Below are 13,077 nucleotides of genomic sequence, written 5' to 3' on the forward strand. Positions count from 1 at the left end.
TCAGCAGCTACACCCTCAGGTTTTGACCGTCTCCATCACTCCTCTCGCTGCTGCCCTGTACCTCACTCCACGATGCCGGCTCACACGCACGCTTGAAGGTGTGCGATAGTCCCCACACCACTGGTCGACATAATTGCTGCTGAAAGATGAGACCCTTCAGTGGCATTTTGGTTGAGCACTTTATGTGGTCATTACATAGTTGTGAGCTCCTGCCATTGTTTGCGAATGTACTGTGTGCAGACAGGACCTCAGTGTCTCAACCACGTTGAAATCTGGTGTCAACCTGTGGGGAGGAACTCTTGCTGTCAGCCCCACTGAACAGGCTGGGAAGACTCAGAGGGGCCTTCACTTGCACAGTCCCCCAGCCAGAGTTAGCACCTGAGTGACTGTGGAATCTGTGGTGCCCCTCTCAGCCCTGCGCAGTCTGTTGCCTTGGGATCCCCAGGGTTCCTCCTCCTGAACCCCCTTCTCTCCACCCCAGGTACTTCCGGAACCTGTGCTCAGATGATACCCCCATGGTGCGGCGGGCCGCAGCCTCCAAGCTGGGGGAGTTTGCAAAGGTACTAGAACTGGACAACGTCAAAAGCGAGATCATCCCCATGTTCTCCAACCTGGCCTCTGACGAGCAGGTGGGTTTGTCCCCTGGCCCCGTCATTCCTGCCTCTGATGGTCCCAGTTTCTTAAAGGGAATGCTGGGACTCAGTGGAACCCCTGCTCCAATCCTTTCCCCAGGACTCGGTACGGCTGCTGGCTGTGGAGGCGTGTGTGAACATTGCCCAGCTTCTGCCACAGGAGGACCTGGAGGCCCTAGTGATGCCCACCCTGCGCCAGGCTGCTGAGGACAAGTCCTGGCGTGTCCGCTACATGGTGGCTGACAAGTTCACCGAGGTAGGCAATGGGCCTACCTATGGGAGGGGACACACAGAGGACCGGGAAGGCATGTGCAGGAGTGGAGGTTTTCATTAGGCTAGCGTATTCTCTCAGGTGGTGGAACAGGAAGATCTCTGTGATTGCCCTGTTGAATCCCATTACACATGCCAATCCTGGGTGGTTGATATGGCAACTGAAGTGCCATAGTGAGAGATTTGAGGCCAAATTTAGACTCCCAAAAGTTTAATTGGTCAGATTGACACCTCCAGCAGATAGAACAGGGGCAGCAACCCAGGACAGTGCTCTTTGTTGATCATCCTCTCTTTACTGGGAGTTTTTGGGGTGTAGTGAATTTAGCATATTCCTCTTCAAAGGGGCTGGTCAGCCTAGATAGAGGGAAACTGATAATGAAGTGTCAGAGGTGTGGGGCACATAGGTAGTGGGGACCAGGAAGCATTGAGGAGAGTGTGCTTTAGCTGGTTGTGGTGCTTTAATTGGTTGTGGAAGATACATGGGTGAGGGAGAGCTAGGGTAGGACTTGTGTCCCGGGAAGAGCAGGTGTGAGCAGGAAGATTCAGGGCTGGATCTAGGGCCCAGTGCAGTGGAGATGGGCAGGGTCGGATCAGACACACTTCTCTTGCCACTCTCATCGTGGGCTCCCTCTCCTGTGTTGTTGCTTATTTACACTGGTGTCTGCTGGAAAGGTCAGAGCCTCCAGTACTGTTTCCCTGGGCTCTGTGAAGATGCAAGGGAACTAGACCATGCAAGCAGGTGTGCACATGCCTGTGGGTCAGTGCCTCCCTGGCCTTGTCTCCTGAATAGCACACACTGGGTCTATCTGGGCCTTGGAGTAAAAGTTCTAGGAGGGCAGGGCTTTGGGCTGTTGAAACAGTGCTTGGCTCCCAGCAGACAACAATATGTGTTAAAGGAAAGCCTGACAAGGTCTTTACTTATTTATTCCCCTTTTGGTAATGAGTTGTCCTGCTCCCATCTGTGTCTGTGGGAATGAACTCTGAGCAGGTCTGTGCTAGGAGACAGGTAGGACTTGTGTACTTCTCCCCCCTCAGTCTGTATCATTTCATTTTAATTATAAAAGTAGTACCTATTTCTGGTAACCAGTCTTAAAAAAATAAAAATCGTATCCGTTAAAATGTTTCTGGATCAGGTAACATAAAACCAAACACAAAATCATCTGAATGATAAGGAGGTCTGTTGTTATCTTTAATGCAAACAGCACTGTGAAGGCCATGCCCTCAGGACCCTCACTTTGCTTCTGAAGAAGCTAGGGTTCAGAGAGGTACAGAGTTTTATCCAGGGTCATTTGGTGCCAGGATTAGAGCTCAGTGAAGATTCTGGTCCCCTTGCTCAGGCCCCTGATTCTGGCGTCTTGATTTTGATTTTACCCATTGGCCCAGGGTGGCTTCCCAGCTGACCCTCACTCTCCCCTGCCACTCATCCTCTTTCTCCCTCTCTGTAGCTTCAGAAAGCAGTGGGGCCTGAGATCACCAAGACAGATCTGGTCCCCGCCTTCCAGAACCTGATGAAGGACTGTGAGGCTGAGGTGAGGGCTGCAGCCTCCCACAAGGTCAAAGGTTGGTGCTGGCAACCAGAACACAGCAAGGGGGGTGGGTGCCCAAGGGGCGGGAGTGGGAGCAGGACGCCGGGTCTCACCTGCCCTCCCTCTCCTCACCCGCAGAGTTCTGCGAAAGCCTCTCAGCCGACTGTCGGGAGAATGTGATCATGACGCAAATCTTGCCCTGTGTTAAGGTGAGGGGAGCTGAGTGGGAGGGTCAGAGAAGAAGCGTGTGCTGGCCTCAGGGCTGCCAGGCACAAACTAGGTTCCCCACCTGCCAGTGCCCCACTTGGGCTTGAGGCAACTGGGGTTCTAACTACAGACAGAACCTGAGGCTTGGACCAGGGCATGAGACCTCAAGTTGGAGGGCAGCCTCAGCAGCTTAGCGAGACCCTATCTTAAAGTATGAAATGAAGAGGATTGGGGGGCCACGTGCTCGGTAGTAGAGCGCTCCTAGGTTAAGTCCCCAGTATCCAAAAAACACGCAGGAATCTGAGGCTCAGGCTGACTTTGGCAGCAAGTGCTGGCAGTGAGCGTCCTCAGACGGGATCCTAGTCCCCTCATCCACAGAGCTTTGGGATTGGGGTGGGGTTACTGGGTGCAGGGTCATCAGCTCTAAGCAATGGGGGCATGTTTGAAACTGGTTTGCCCCGTCCCTGAACTGCCTGTCCCATGAGTGAGCAGGGCAGGGGAGTGGTCATCTCAGAGCTTCCTCGGAGTTGGCGTCTGCTTGGCCATTGCCACTGCAGGGCTGGCCTGTGCTGGTGCCTCCCTCAGAGTTGGCGTCTGCTTGGTCATTGCCCCTGCAGGGCTGGCCTGATGCCGGTGCCTCCCTCCTTGTCCCTCCAGGAGCTGGTGTCAGATGCCAACCAGCACGTCAAGTCAGCCCTGGCCTCGGTCATCATGGGCCTCTCACCCATCTTGGGCAAAGACAACACCATTGAGCACCTCTTGCCCCTCTTCTTGGCTCAGCTGAAGGATGAGGTAAGGTGCCAGGAGGGATTTCAACTCTTGAGTTTGCACAGGTGACGGTCTGGCTGCCCTGATTGACCAGGGATCTCCTAGAACTTCAGCAGGCATTCAGATCTCTGCTGAGTTTATTGTTTGTGGGCACAATGGTCTGTGTGTTCACCCATTCTCTTATTAGGCTTTGATTTGTGTGTCCCACACTCTGTGTTTGGTCCTTTTCCTGGGTGTTGGGAATACAAATGAGGAAGAACAAGTCCGTTTTAATCTTCAACCTTCAGAAACTGGCAGCAGAGAAGGCAGAAGGGCAATACGCATCTACAGCATCCAAGGTGCTATAGGTGCTGAGAGGGGTGGGTCATGTGTTTTACGGTTCAGGTGAAGATGCTGTAATAGAGACCCCAAGATGCAGTGACTTAAATAAGACAGGTTTGTTTCTCTCTCAGTGGGCCCACACTGGTGGGTTAGCCCTGCCGACTTCAGCTCCCTCTGGGCTGAGGTGAATGCTGTAATTTTTACCGTCTCCTAGTCCCAATGAAGGGGTAGGCACCTTACAGCAGCAGGCCTGGTCCTCCTAAGGACAACACACATCACGTCTGCTCACACCCCACGTGCCCCATTAGTCAGAGATACTCAGGTGGTTACTCGTGACTGTCCAAGTAAGCTGGACCACAGAAAGCAAGAGAAGGTGATAACTAGAGAGATCACCAGTGTGACCACTGGGAAAGGAGTTTGGATTTGTGTCTGTGGGCAAGTGGCAGAGCCGAGACTCATCTGGTGTTAGAATAGAACCCTGAGGCCAGTGCAAAGGAAGGAAGGTGACCTTAGGGTGCAGGGAGGCCACAGGGACTGGCTGTAGGGGTCAGGAGGAGCCAGCTGGACCAGTGGTGCCATTTTATTTGGGTCATGTCTACCTCTAATGGAGCTCTTTGATGACGTGTAGTTGTAGATTCTGATGTGTACACATGAACCTTTTCCTAGACTGGGGTGAAGATAGGTGTTCCTACTCCAGAAGTCTTTTTCTAGAGCAGGAAGGAAGGGCAGGTCAGAAGATCATAGCATATGATTGTGGATTTTTTCCTGAGGAGAGTCAGTCTTCAGTTTAACTCTGTCAGGCTCAGGTCCCAAAGAGCTGTTTATGGGAGCCAAGGTAGAACAAAGCAGAAGGGTTATGTTAGATTTAAAACTGCTGGTGGAAATCTTTTCAAGTTTTGCTTTGGTAAGAGGAAACCACTGAATGACTCTCCTGATGTCATGACAGGCCAAGCTTTTGTAAACTGTGGAATACAAATGCCTTTGAAGGAAAGCTAGGTAAGCTTTCAACAGACTCATTTATGTCAGTTTCTGAACACATGAGCAGCGTTTCACAGAAGTTCAAGGAGTGGACTGTTGAAGCACTCAAAGAGGAAAGTGAGATCAACAACCTGATGAGCCCTGGAACTCTTCCTGCCCTCCCCCTGAGCATCTGGGTCGTAGAAAATTGAGTTTGCTCCTTGTCAGGGCGGGCGGGAGGAATGTTGGTTCTAAGACTTCTTTAGCCTTCAGACTAGGTAGCAGAATACTGGCTGTCTTCCATTTCCAGTGGAGAATCATGTTTTTGGATAAGAGGGATTTATATGCTTTTTACAAAGGAGTTGTTGGGGAACCTCTTGGGGGATTCTACTTTGGGGTCCCGGATAAGGCCACCTTGTCCTCCCATTGATCGCCAGTCCTTTTGTTCATTGCTCGCTGCGTCTGGGTCCTTGAGTCCACCCTCAGGTTCAGTGAGTTGCTGCAACAGCCCGCAGAGTTCAGATGAGCTGTTGTGTCCACATTTCCTGTTTCGTGCAGTGCAGGGATCCAGATCGAGTCTGCTGATTCACAGGTGATGGGAGAGACCAGCTGGGTTTCTCTTACTTCTCCCAGCACAGTTGTGGGGACAGTGTTTACTTCACCCGGCTACGATATGTGGCAGCACCCATGGAGTATTGCCAACCAGGAGGCTCAGCCTGAGCCTTAATGGCCAGGATTTCATTGGCAGTTGGTTGCACAGGCCAGGAGCATCTGTGTGACTGATAATTTTTACTTAGTCTCCAGCCCCTCCAGAGGGCATGCTTGATACCAAATGTTCCAAGATCTCAACCATGTATCACACTGTTAGCACAGATTATCTGGAGTGACACGAGGTACAAGGTGAACCAGGACACTCTTGCCTATCAGGACATCCCAGGGGCTTAGAGGTTCCTTCCCAGGAGCTGGTGAGGGGCAAGACCTTTTTCTGGAATGCACCACGTTTGGACAGCCTGAATCTGCTGACTTTACTGCACACTTGCTTAGTTGTCCACTGGCTTGTTTCTGTGCTTGCTTCTTTTTTCCACACTTCTAAGGGAATATAGAGAAAAGTAACTCAGTGTCTGCTATTTGGGAATATGTAATGTAGGACAAGGATCTGGGAGGCTGCTGTTTTTGAGTAACAAGAACTAATTTTGGCCCAGTGGAGTGACACATTCCTGCACTTCCATTGCTTGGGACACTGAGGCAGGAGGATCACAAGTTTGAGACCAGCCTCAGCAACTTAGCAAGATCCTGTCTCAAAATAAAAAGTGCCCCTATGTAGAATCTCTGATATCCAAAACAAAGAGAACTAACTTTGTTTATATGTCTTTTCTTATAAATTTGTTTGTATGCTTTATGGACATTGATGCAATATGTATATATACATGTGATAAATCAAAAGATCTCACAATACTGGTAATCACAAGTAGTTCAAGAAATATTTCTTAGCTAGACATGGTGGCACATGCCTATAATTACAGCTACTTTAGAGGCTGAGATAGAAGGATTGCAAATTCAAGGCCAGCCTCAGCAACTCAGTGAAACCCTGTCTTACAATAAAAATTTAAAAAGGGCCGGAAATCTTTTTTAAGCACTGGGTTCAATTCCCAGTACAGTAGAGTATACACACAAAAATTCCTTCTTTCTTTCAGCAGACACGTATTGAGACCTATGGGCCAGAGACTGCTGGGTACTGGAGATGTAGGAGGAATGAAACATGCTCTCTGGGACTCAGATGGGCAGAGAATAAAAGCAACAGCAGTGACGAGAATGAGCTCCTGCCTGTTAATCCTTTGTGTCTTAGCCGCTTGGCCCTTTCTTTGCTCTCAGTAGCCACAGCAGCTCTTTGAGGCCTGGATGCACTTTTCATGTCACAGATTGATAACCAGAAAGGAGCCCTTCCCAGAAGCCCCAACTAGCAGGAGGCAGAGGAGGTTTAAAATCATGTCTACATTACTCTTGCTTTTGCTGCAACATTGTATTTTCCCCTGTGATTCCTGCTAGTTCTTTCAAAATGGCTAAATATGTCTTGAGGTGATAAGGTATAAAAGACTGCATCACCTGGTAATACACACTGCTTGCCCTGTGTGTGCCTTTACTATAGGGCCAGGAGCTGGGAAGGCCCTTGTGAGGTGTTGGTCACACAGAGTTGGGGCTTTTGTGCTCTTTTTACTGGTCTTGGGTTGAGCACACAGAGCATTTTCTGAGAACCTCCTATCCTCTCCGCAGTGCCCAGAGGTGCGGCTGAACATCATTTCCAACCTGGACTGTGTGAATGAGGTGATCGGCATCCGGCAGCTCTCTCAGTCCTTGCTCCCTGCCATTGTGGAGCTGGCTGAGGACGCCAAGTGGCGAGTGCGACTGGCCATTATTGAATATATGCCCCTGCTGGCTGGACAGCTGGTGAGTGAGGAGACCCGGGGCCTGGCAGCACTGCCCTGGGGTGGCAGACTGCCAGGGTCTGGTAATTGGAGTGTGCAGGGCAGTGGTGGGTAATGGCATGGAAGCCTGCTGTAGGGGAGTCAGAGGAACAGACCTGGGAAACAGGTCCTTAGAACGTGTGTAGAATGCAGTAAGCAGGCGGAGGGAAAGGGGCACCTCAGGAGGCTGAGAAGTGTCCAGTGTCTGGGATGGACCTCATTTCCCTGGGGTCTCTGGCCTCTTTCTCTGCCTCTTCTCCCTTAAACCTTTATCTCCTTTGCTCTTGCAGGGGGTGGAATTCTTTGATGAGAAACTCAACTCCTTGTGCATGGCCTGGCTTGTGGATCATGGTGAGTCCCTCCAGCAAGATGGCGGGAGGAGACAAAAGCTCCAGGAGGGTTGGACGATGGGCTGGGGCCACTGCCCCGATTCCACGTGCTCAACGGACCCGTTCCCTTGCTATTTAGAGCCCTAGAGAAGTGCAGGCTGGGAAGGGGATGTGGCAGGTCACACAGGGACTGCTTGAAATAGTGAAGTTGGAGGAGCACCCAGCAGACAGACTTGGATTTGAATCCCACTCTCCTGGCTGGAAGCTTAATCGAGTCATTTTCATCTCTCAGCCCTGCACTCATTCTGTGAAACATGAGACTTCTCATCTCAGTCTCTCAGGGCCATTGTAAGAATTGCTTATTGTTTTTATTAATAGTGGTAAAAAATAAAAGTTAGTGTTTATCTCTGCCAGGTACTTGTTTGATGTGTTAAGTGTTTAATGATTTGGGCAAATGACTTCTTGGAATCTCAGTTTGCCCTTCTGTATATTGAGGCCAGTTCCTCTTGGAGTGATGAGGAGATGTTGTATGAAAAGAAGACACTAGGTAGAACATAGTGAGCCCTTTTTTCTTTCTGGCTGAGTTTATTGACTTGCATTTGGCCTGGCAACAGACATTGCTTTGTAAGCAGTAGTGTGTAGGATGTTACACACCTTGAGCCCTTCACCCCTGACCACCTCCCTCTTACTCTTCCCTGCTGTAGTCTATGCTATCCGTGAAGCAGCCACCAGCAACCTGAAGAAGCTAGTAGAGAAGTTTGGGAAGGAGTGGGCCCATGCCACTATCATCCCCAAGGTGTTGGCCATGTCTGGAGACCCCAACTACCTGCACCGCATGACTACACTCTTCTGCATCAATGTGAGCACCCTACCTGCACATCTGGGGAACAGTGTGTCTGGGAGAGGAGGGCAGAAGAGGGCCCCCAACCAAACAGCTGGTGTGGAAATGGAAGAAGTGGCAGAGACCCAGGGTACCTGGGACTGCAGGCTTGAGGCTCCCAGGCTTGGGGCCATTGGGCCTCTCATGGCCAGGACTTGCGTAGGGGGAGATGGTTGGAGAGACCTGTTAAACATGAATAGCACTCTCCAAAGTGTCGTGAGCACCCTCTTTCCTGCGAGTATGTGAGCTTATTTATTTATGACACGGTGGCTAAGCATGCAGGCTCTAGACTCAGACCTAGGTTTAAATTCTAGCTCTGCCACTCAGCAAGCTCTGCAGCTTGAGAAAATTACCTAACCACTTAATGCTTTGGTTTTCTCACTAGAAGGGTTTGCTACTGGTAACCACAGTCCCTAACTCATCAGGTCGTGTTGAGTTAAATGTGTAAAGGGCTTAGAACAGTCAGGACACATATGGGAAGTGCTCATATCTGTTTGTATTTTCTCATTTTGATTATCTCATGTACTTCTGTATTTACATACTCATCGTACACATGTCTAGAAATTCAAGAATGGGATTCGGAAACAAATGTAATTCAGTATTCTGATAATTTCTTCCCATGCCACAGTTTAAAAAAACCACTGAATGAAGAAGGGTTTTCAGGGATTAGAAATCAAGGCCCATCTCTGTCCCAGAGGACAGAGACCAGGAGTATGCCACAGTGTCAGGGGACCATGGTGTTGGGGGACCTGGAGCATCCAGAGGATAAACAACTCAGGGCAAGTCTGCTGGACCCTGATGCTGCCTAGCATCCCCTTAGCACCTGATGATCACCCCAGTGGCCTGGTCAGGGGACAGGGAACACGGAATTTAGCCTGAACTTCACATAATAATCCCTCTGTCACTCACTGGCCCCCAGGTGCTGTCTGAAGTATGTGGGCAGGACATCACCACCAAGCATATGTTACCCACAGTCTTGCGCATGGCTGGGGACCCAGTCGCCAATGTCCGTTTCAACGTGGCCAAGTCCCTACAGAAGATAGGGCCCATTCTGGACAACAGGTGAGGCCTGTATGCTCCCTCACACTAGCAGGGCATCTTATTCTTTGACCTTGAAGATGGAGCCCAGGGCTGAAATCAGGCCTTTTCTTGGCTTGGTCTGAGGCCCTGTCCTCTCCCTTCCCCTCAGCATTCTTATGACCTGCCTCACAGAATGGAGGAGAGAGGAGGGGGTGGCACTGTGTGCCAGCAACTGAGCATTGAAAATGAAGTTAGCAAGTATTTTATTAGAAAATGAAATTACTGAGTATTTACATATCGTATGTATACACATACATATATAAATCTCTGTGTGTATTTATGTACATCTATATGTTTGTACATGTGCTTGTATAAATAATAACAAACATCAAATAGCCAGGAATGAATTTAATGAAAGATGTAAAACTCCTGGTGAAATCTATAAAACATTGTTCGGAGAAATTCAGGGAGATCTATACGATATCCACATATGGGACAGTTCCCCAAATTCATCTTTAGATTTGTTATCAGCCCATTAAATGTCAGCAGATATTTTTAGTGGAAAATTGACAGGATGGTACTTGCTGGAAATAACACAGAAGTGCAGAGATCTGAATCAGCCATAGCATTCCTGAGTATGAAGTTGGACAAGGTATTGTACCAGATACCAAGACATACAATGTCACTGTGCTCAAAAGAGCTGTCGACGCAAGAACATTTATAGCACAGTGGCATCGGGTGGAGGCGGCAGAGCAAACTGAGCTTGTGCTGCAGCAGGCCCCATTGCACCCAGCAGGGAATGCCCATAGTTTCAAAAGTGGCTGGCTCACTTGGATGTCCACATCACTTGGATGCCTCAGTGTATAAGCATATTAATTTGAAATGACAGAGCAGAGCCAGAAAGATAAATAAGTCTCCTGGAAGAAAATGTAGGAGAATGTATATCTTTACGACTTGGCATAGGAAGAGGTCAATAGGATGGCCTTTAGTAAAATGAAGAATAGTTTATGAAAAGGTAATATTTTGAAGTGGAATGGAAAACCTCAGACTCAGAGGAGGTATTTCTGATAAAGGATTCACCCAGAAAACTTGTCTACAAATACTAAGGCAAGGGAAGCCCAAGAAAGACAGAGGCAAAGACTTGAACTGATAGCTCAAAAGGAGGGTCTTCACATGGCCAGGAAGGGCATGACAGGCGTCAGCATCGTTCATCATCAGGAAGGCGTGGCCACAGCTGGGCCAGGTGTCATGGCACTGCCAGACCAGCTGCATAACAGTGCTCTGTGACCGGGTGTGGAACAGCAGAAGGCTCCCGACTGCCAGAGGCTGTGGAGGGGCCATGACACGCTCCGAATGCTGGTGGGCTGTGGTGAGCCTCGTAATCCCTGAATGCTGCATGCCAGCCCTCGCACCCTGGTCTACGTCCCAAAGAAGACAGAAGGATGCTGGCGGCAGCTTTGCACATAGTAGCTGCAAGATGGAAGCAACCCAAGTGCCCGTCCACCCTAGAGTGGATTCTTTGGGGCTTATTTGTAGGATGGAAAACTCAGCAATGAGAAAGCAGACCCTTGCAATGACACGTGTGACTCAAATATCCTGTTGCGGGAGAAGCCAGACCCAGGAAGCTTACCATTTTTATCAATTCAGAAATAAAACAAATCGGTGGTTACATGGGAGAAAGGGGGAGTTCTCTTGTCTACCAGGAGAAGACAAATGGGGTCTGCAAACCTTGTTTCTCTGTGTTGCTCCAGAGACTCTCACGTTTAGTTTGTCTCAGAGATCTTCCTTCATTCCCAGAATTACTGATTTTCCAGTGAAGGCAGATGTACTTGGGCCCAATCAAGAGGTGGATTTCTCTGCTGAGCTCCTGCAGGAACAAGAACTCCCCAGCTGAGCCTCTGGCCACACGACTTTTACTTATTCCCAGTTTGGACTGTGTCTTTCTCCTGGTTCAAGCTGCACGTGTGCAAGAATCAGGAGTGATGTGCCACTGCATGCACACATGATATGCAGTTCGCTAGATAGGTGTCTGATCAGTGAAAGGCACCCAGCTGCCCAGTTGAGACTCAGGGTTCTCTGCTTCTTTGCTCTGCTTTCCCTGACAGCTCTGATGTTCCTTTTCTGGGCCTCTGAGATGTCTGTCCTTGTTTGTCACCTTCCAGCCTTCAAAGTAATTGCCTCCATAGTCAGGAACTCTGCCCATCTGTGGCCTCCAGCCAAGCCTGGCTTACCCTGTCCTCTCCCTTCTCCCAGCACCCTGCAGAGTGAAGTCAAGCCCATCCTGGAGAAGCTGACCCAGGACCAGGATGTGGATGTCAAGTACTTTGCCCAGGAGGCTCTGACTGGTAAGGCCTTGAAAGCATAGAGCCCCAGTTCATAGTGGCCTGGGAAGAGGGAGATGTGGCAGTAGTGGGCAGAGGGACGGCTGTGGTTCTGAGTCTTGCATATTCCTGTTTTCCCAGTTCTCTCTCTCGCCTGATGCTGGAAGAAGAGCCAACACCGGCCTCTGGTGTCCACCCTTCATCTCTCCTGAGTACCTCCTTGGGGAGACAGTGAGGGGCCACTGACTGTCACTCCCTGTGCATGGTCTGACCCCAGGCCCCTTCACCCAGCACGGTTTCTCCTCTCCCCATCCTGGGATGACTTCTCACTGTCCTCCTCCCAGGGGCTAGGGGAGCACAAGGTAGGACAGGGCAGCAACCCTGGGAGGAAGGGGCCACCCCTGCTCACACTGGGGAGAGATGTAAGCGTCCCAGGTCACTGGCTCCTGCTGCTGTAGTGGGGCCCCTTCCTGTCTGCTTGTCCACTTCCCTTTCTCCATCCTCCAGTGGATTTTATTGTGTCAACTCTGCCATTTTTATTTTATTCCTTTTTCCTCCTTTTCACAGAGAAATAAAGGTCTAGAAATAGTCCTCTGGTCTGAGTTGTCAGCATGGAGGAGGGGTGCCACCTCAGGGCCACAGACACTGCCCTTCTCTCTGGGGAGACCTAGTCCTGGAGCCATTACAGCTGGTGTCCCCAGAGTGAGAAGGGCTCTCTGAGGCCCACCAGCGGTGTGTTGGCCTGTAGGGCAGTGGTCCCCTGTGAAGTCTGCCTATGGAGTCCTGTGCTGTGATTGACTCGTGTAGGCACTGATGGCGTATTTGGTGCTTAAAAGCATAGTCCTTGGTTTTGTGCTTTGTAAAATGGGGTTACAGTTGTGCCTAGGTTGTAAGGCCAGTCGTGAATACCAATGGGTTAGTCCTGTGGAGTGGGAAGCCCCGAGTGGCACCTCATGTGCAGTCAGGCTCGCTCTAGATGCTGCACACCCGTACGCCAGGCCCTTCGTGCTAGGAAGTCTTGGGCCTGCACCCTCTCTCCGAATCTCAGAATGGTCAAAGCTATAGCCGTAAGCAGTAAGAGGACTTGTGTAGCAAGCATTTGTTCTCAATTTCTGTTCTGCCCCTCTTAACATGGAAACTCTTGGGCACATGGCTGCTTGAAGCCAAGACATTTCCCAGTGTCTGTTGAAGTTTTGTGTGGAGTTGTGACTAAACTCTGGCCAGAAAGGTGTGGACAGAGATGGTATATATATGGCTTCTATGAAATGATCCTTGGGGGTAGGGTGGGGAGGGAGAGGCATGACCCCCTCCTTCCCTGCTTCCGTAACTCTGGACTGTAGATGAGATGGCTGGAATGGAGACAGCTATCTTAGGCCAGAAGATT

General features: G+C 50.0%; 1 protein-coding gene across 2 annotated transcripts in view; it reads left to right on the forward strand.

The window, feature by feature from the left end:
• PPP2R1A (protein phosphatase 2 scaffold subunit Aalpha) overlaps positions 1–12,284 on the forward strand; it is a gene marked incomplete at its 3' end in the record, with an annotated part of 29,320 nt that extends 17,036 nt beyond the window's left edge. Inside the window, exons 5-15 of one of the 2 annotated variants that reach the window (XM_079119868.1) lie at positions 482–629; positions 733–888; positions 2,348–2,462; positions 2,567–2,637; positions 3,293–3,427; positions 6,953–7,126; positions 7,434–7,494; positions 8,177–8,331; positions 9,272–9,414; positions 11,626–11,717; positions 11,835–12,284. In XM_079119868.1, coding sequence (XP_078975994.1) covers positions 482–629; positions 733–888; positions 2,348–2,462; positions 2,567–2,637; positions 3,293–3,427; positions 6,953–7,126; positions 7,434–7,494; positions 8,177–8,331; positions 9,272–9,414; positions 11,626–11,717; positions 11,835–11,851 — 1,267 coding nt within the window. Of the gene's footprint in view, positions 1–481; positions 630–732; positions 889–2,347; positions 2,463–2,566; positions 2,638–3,292; positions 3,428–6,952; positions 7,127–7,433; positions 7,495–8,176; positions 8,332–9,271; positions 9,415–11,625; positions 11,738–11,834 lie in introns of those variants that run through there. The other variant, XM_079119869.1, reaches the window with a different exon arrangement.
• Positions 12,285–13,077: the final 793 nt, after the last annotated feature.

This window comes from Sciurus vulgaris (genome assembly GCF_902686455.1).
Source record: "Sciurus vulgaris genome assembly, chromosome: 17".
NCBI classification, from domain to species: domain Eukaryota; kingdom Metazoa; phylum Chordata; class Mammalia; order Rodentia; family Sciuridae; genus Sciurus; species Sciurus vulgaris.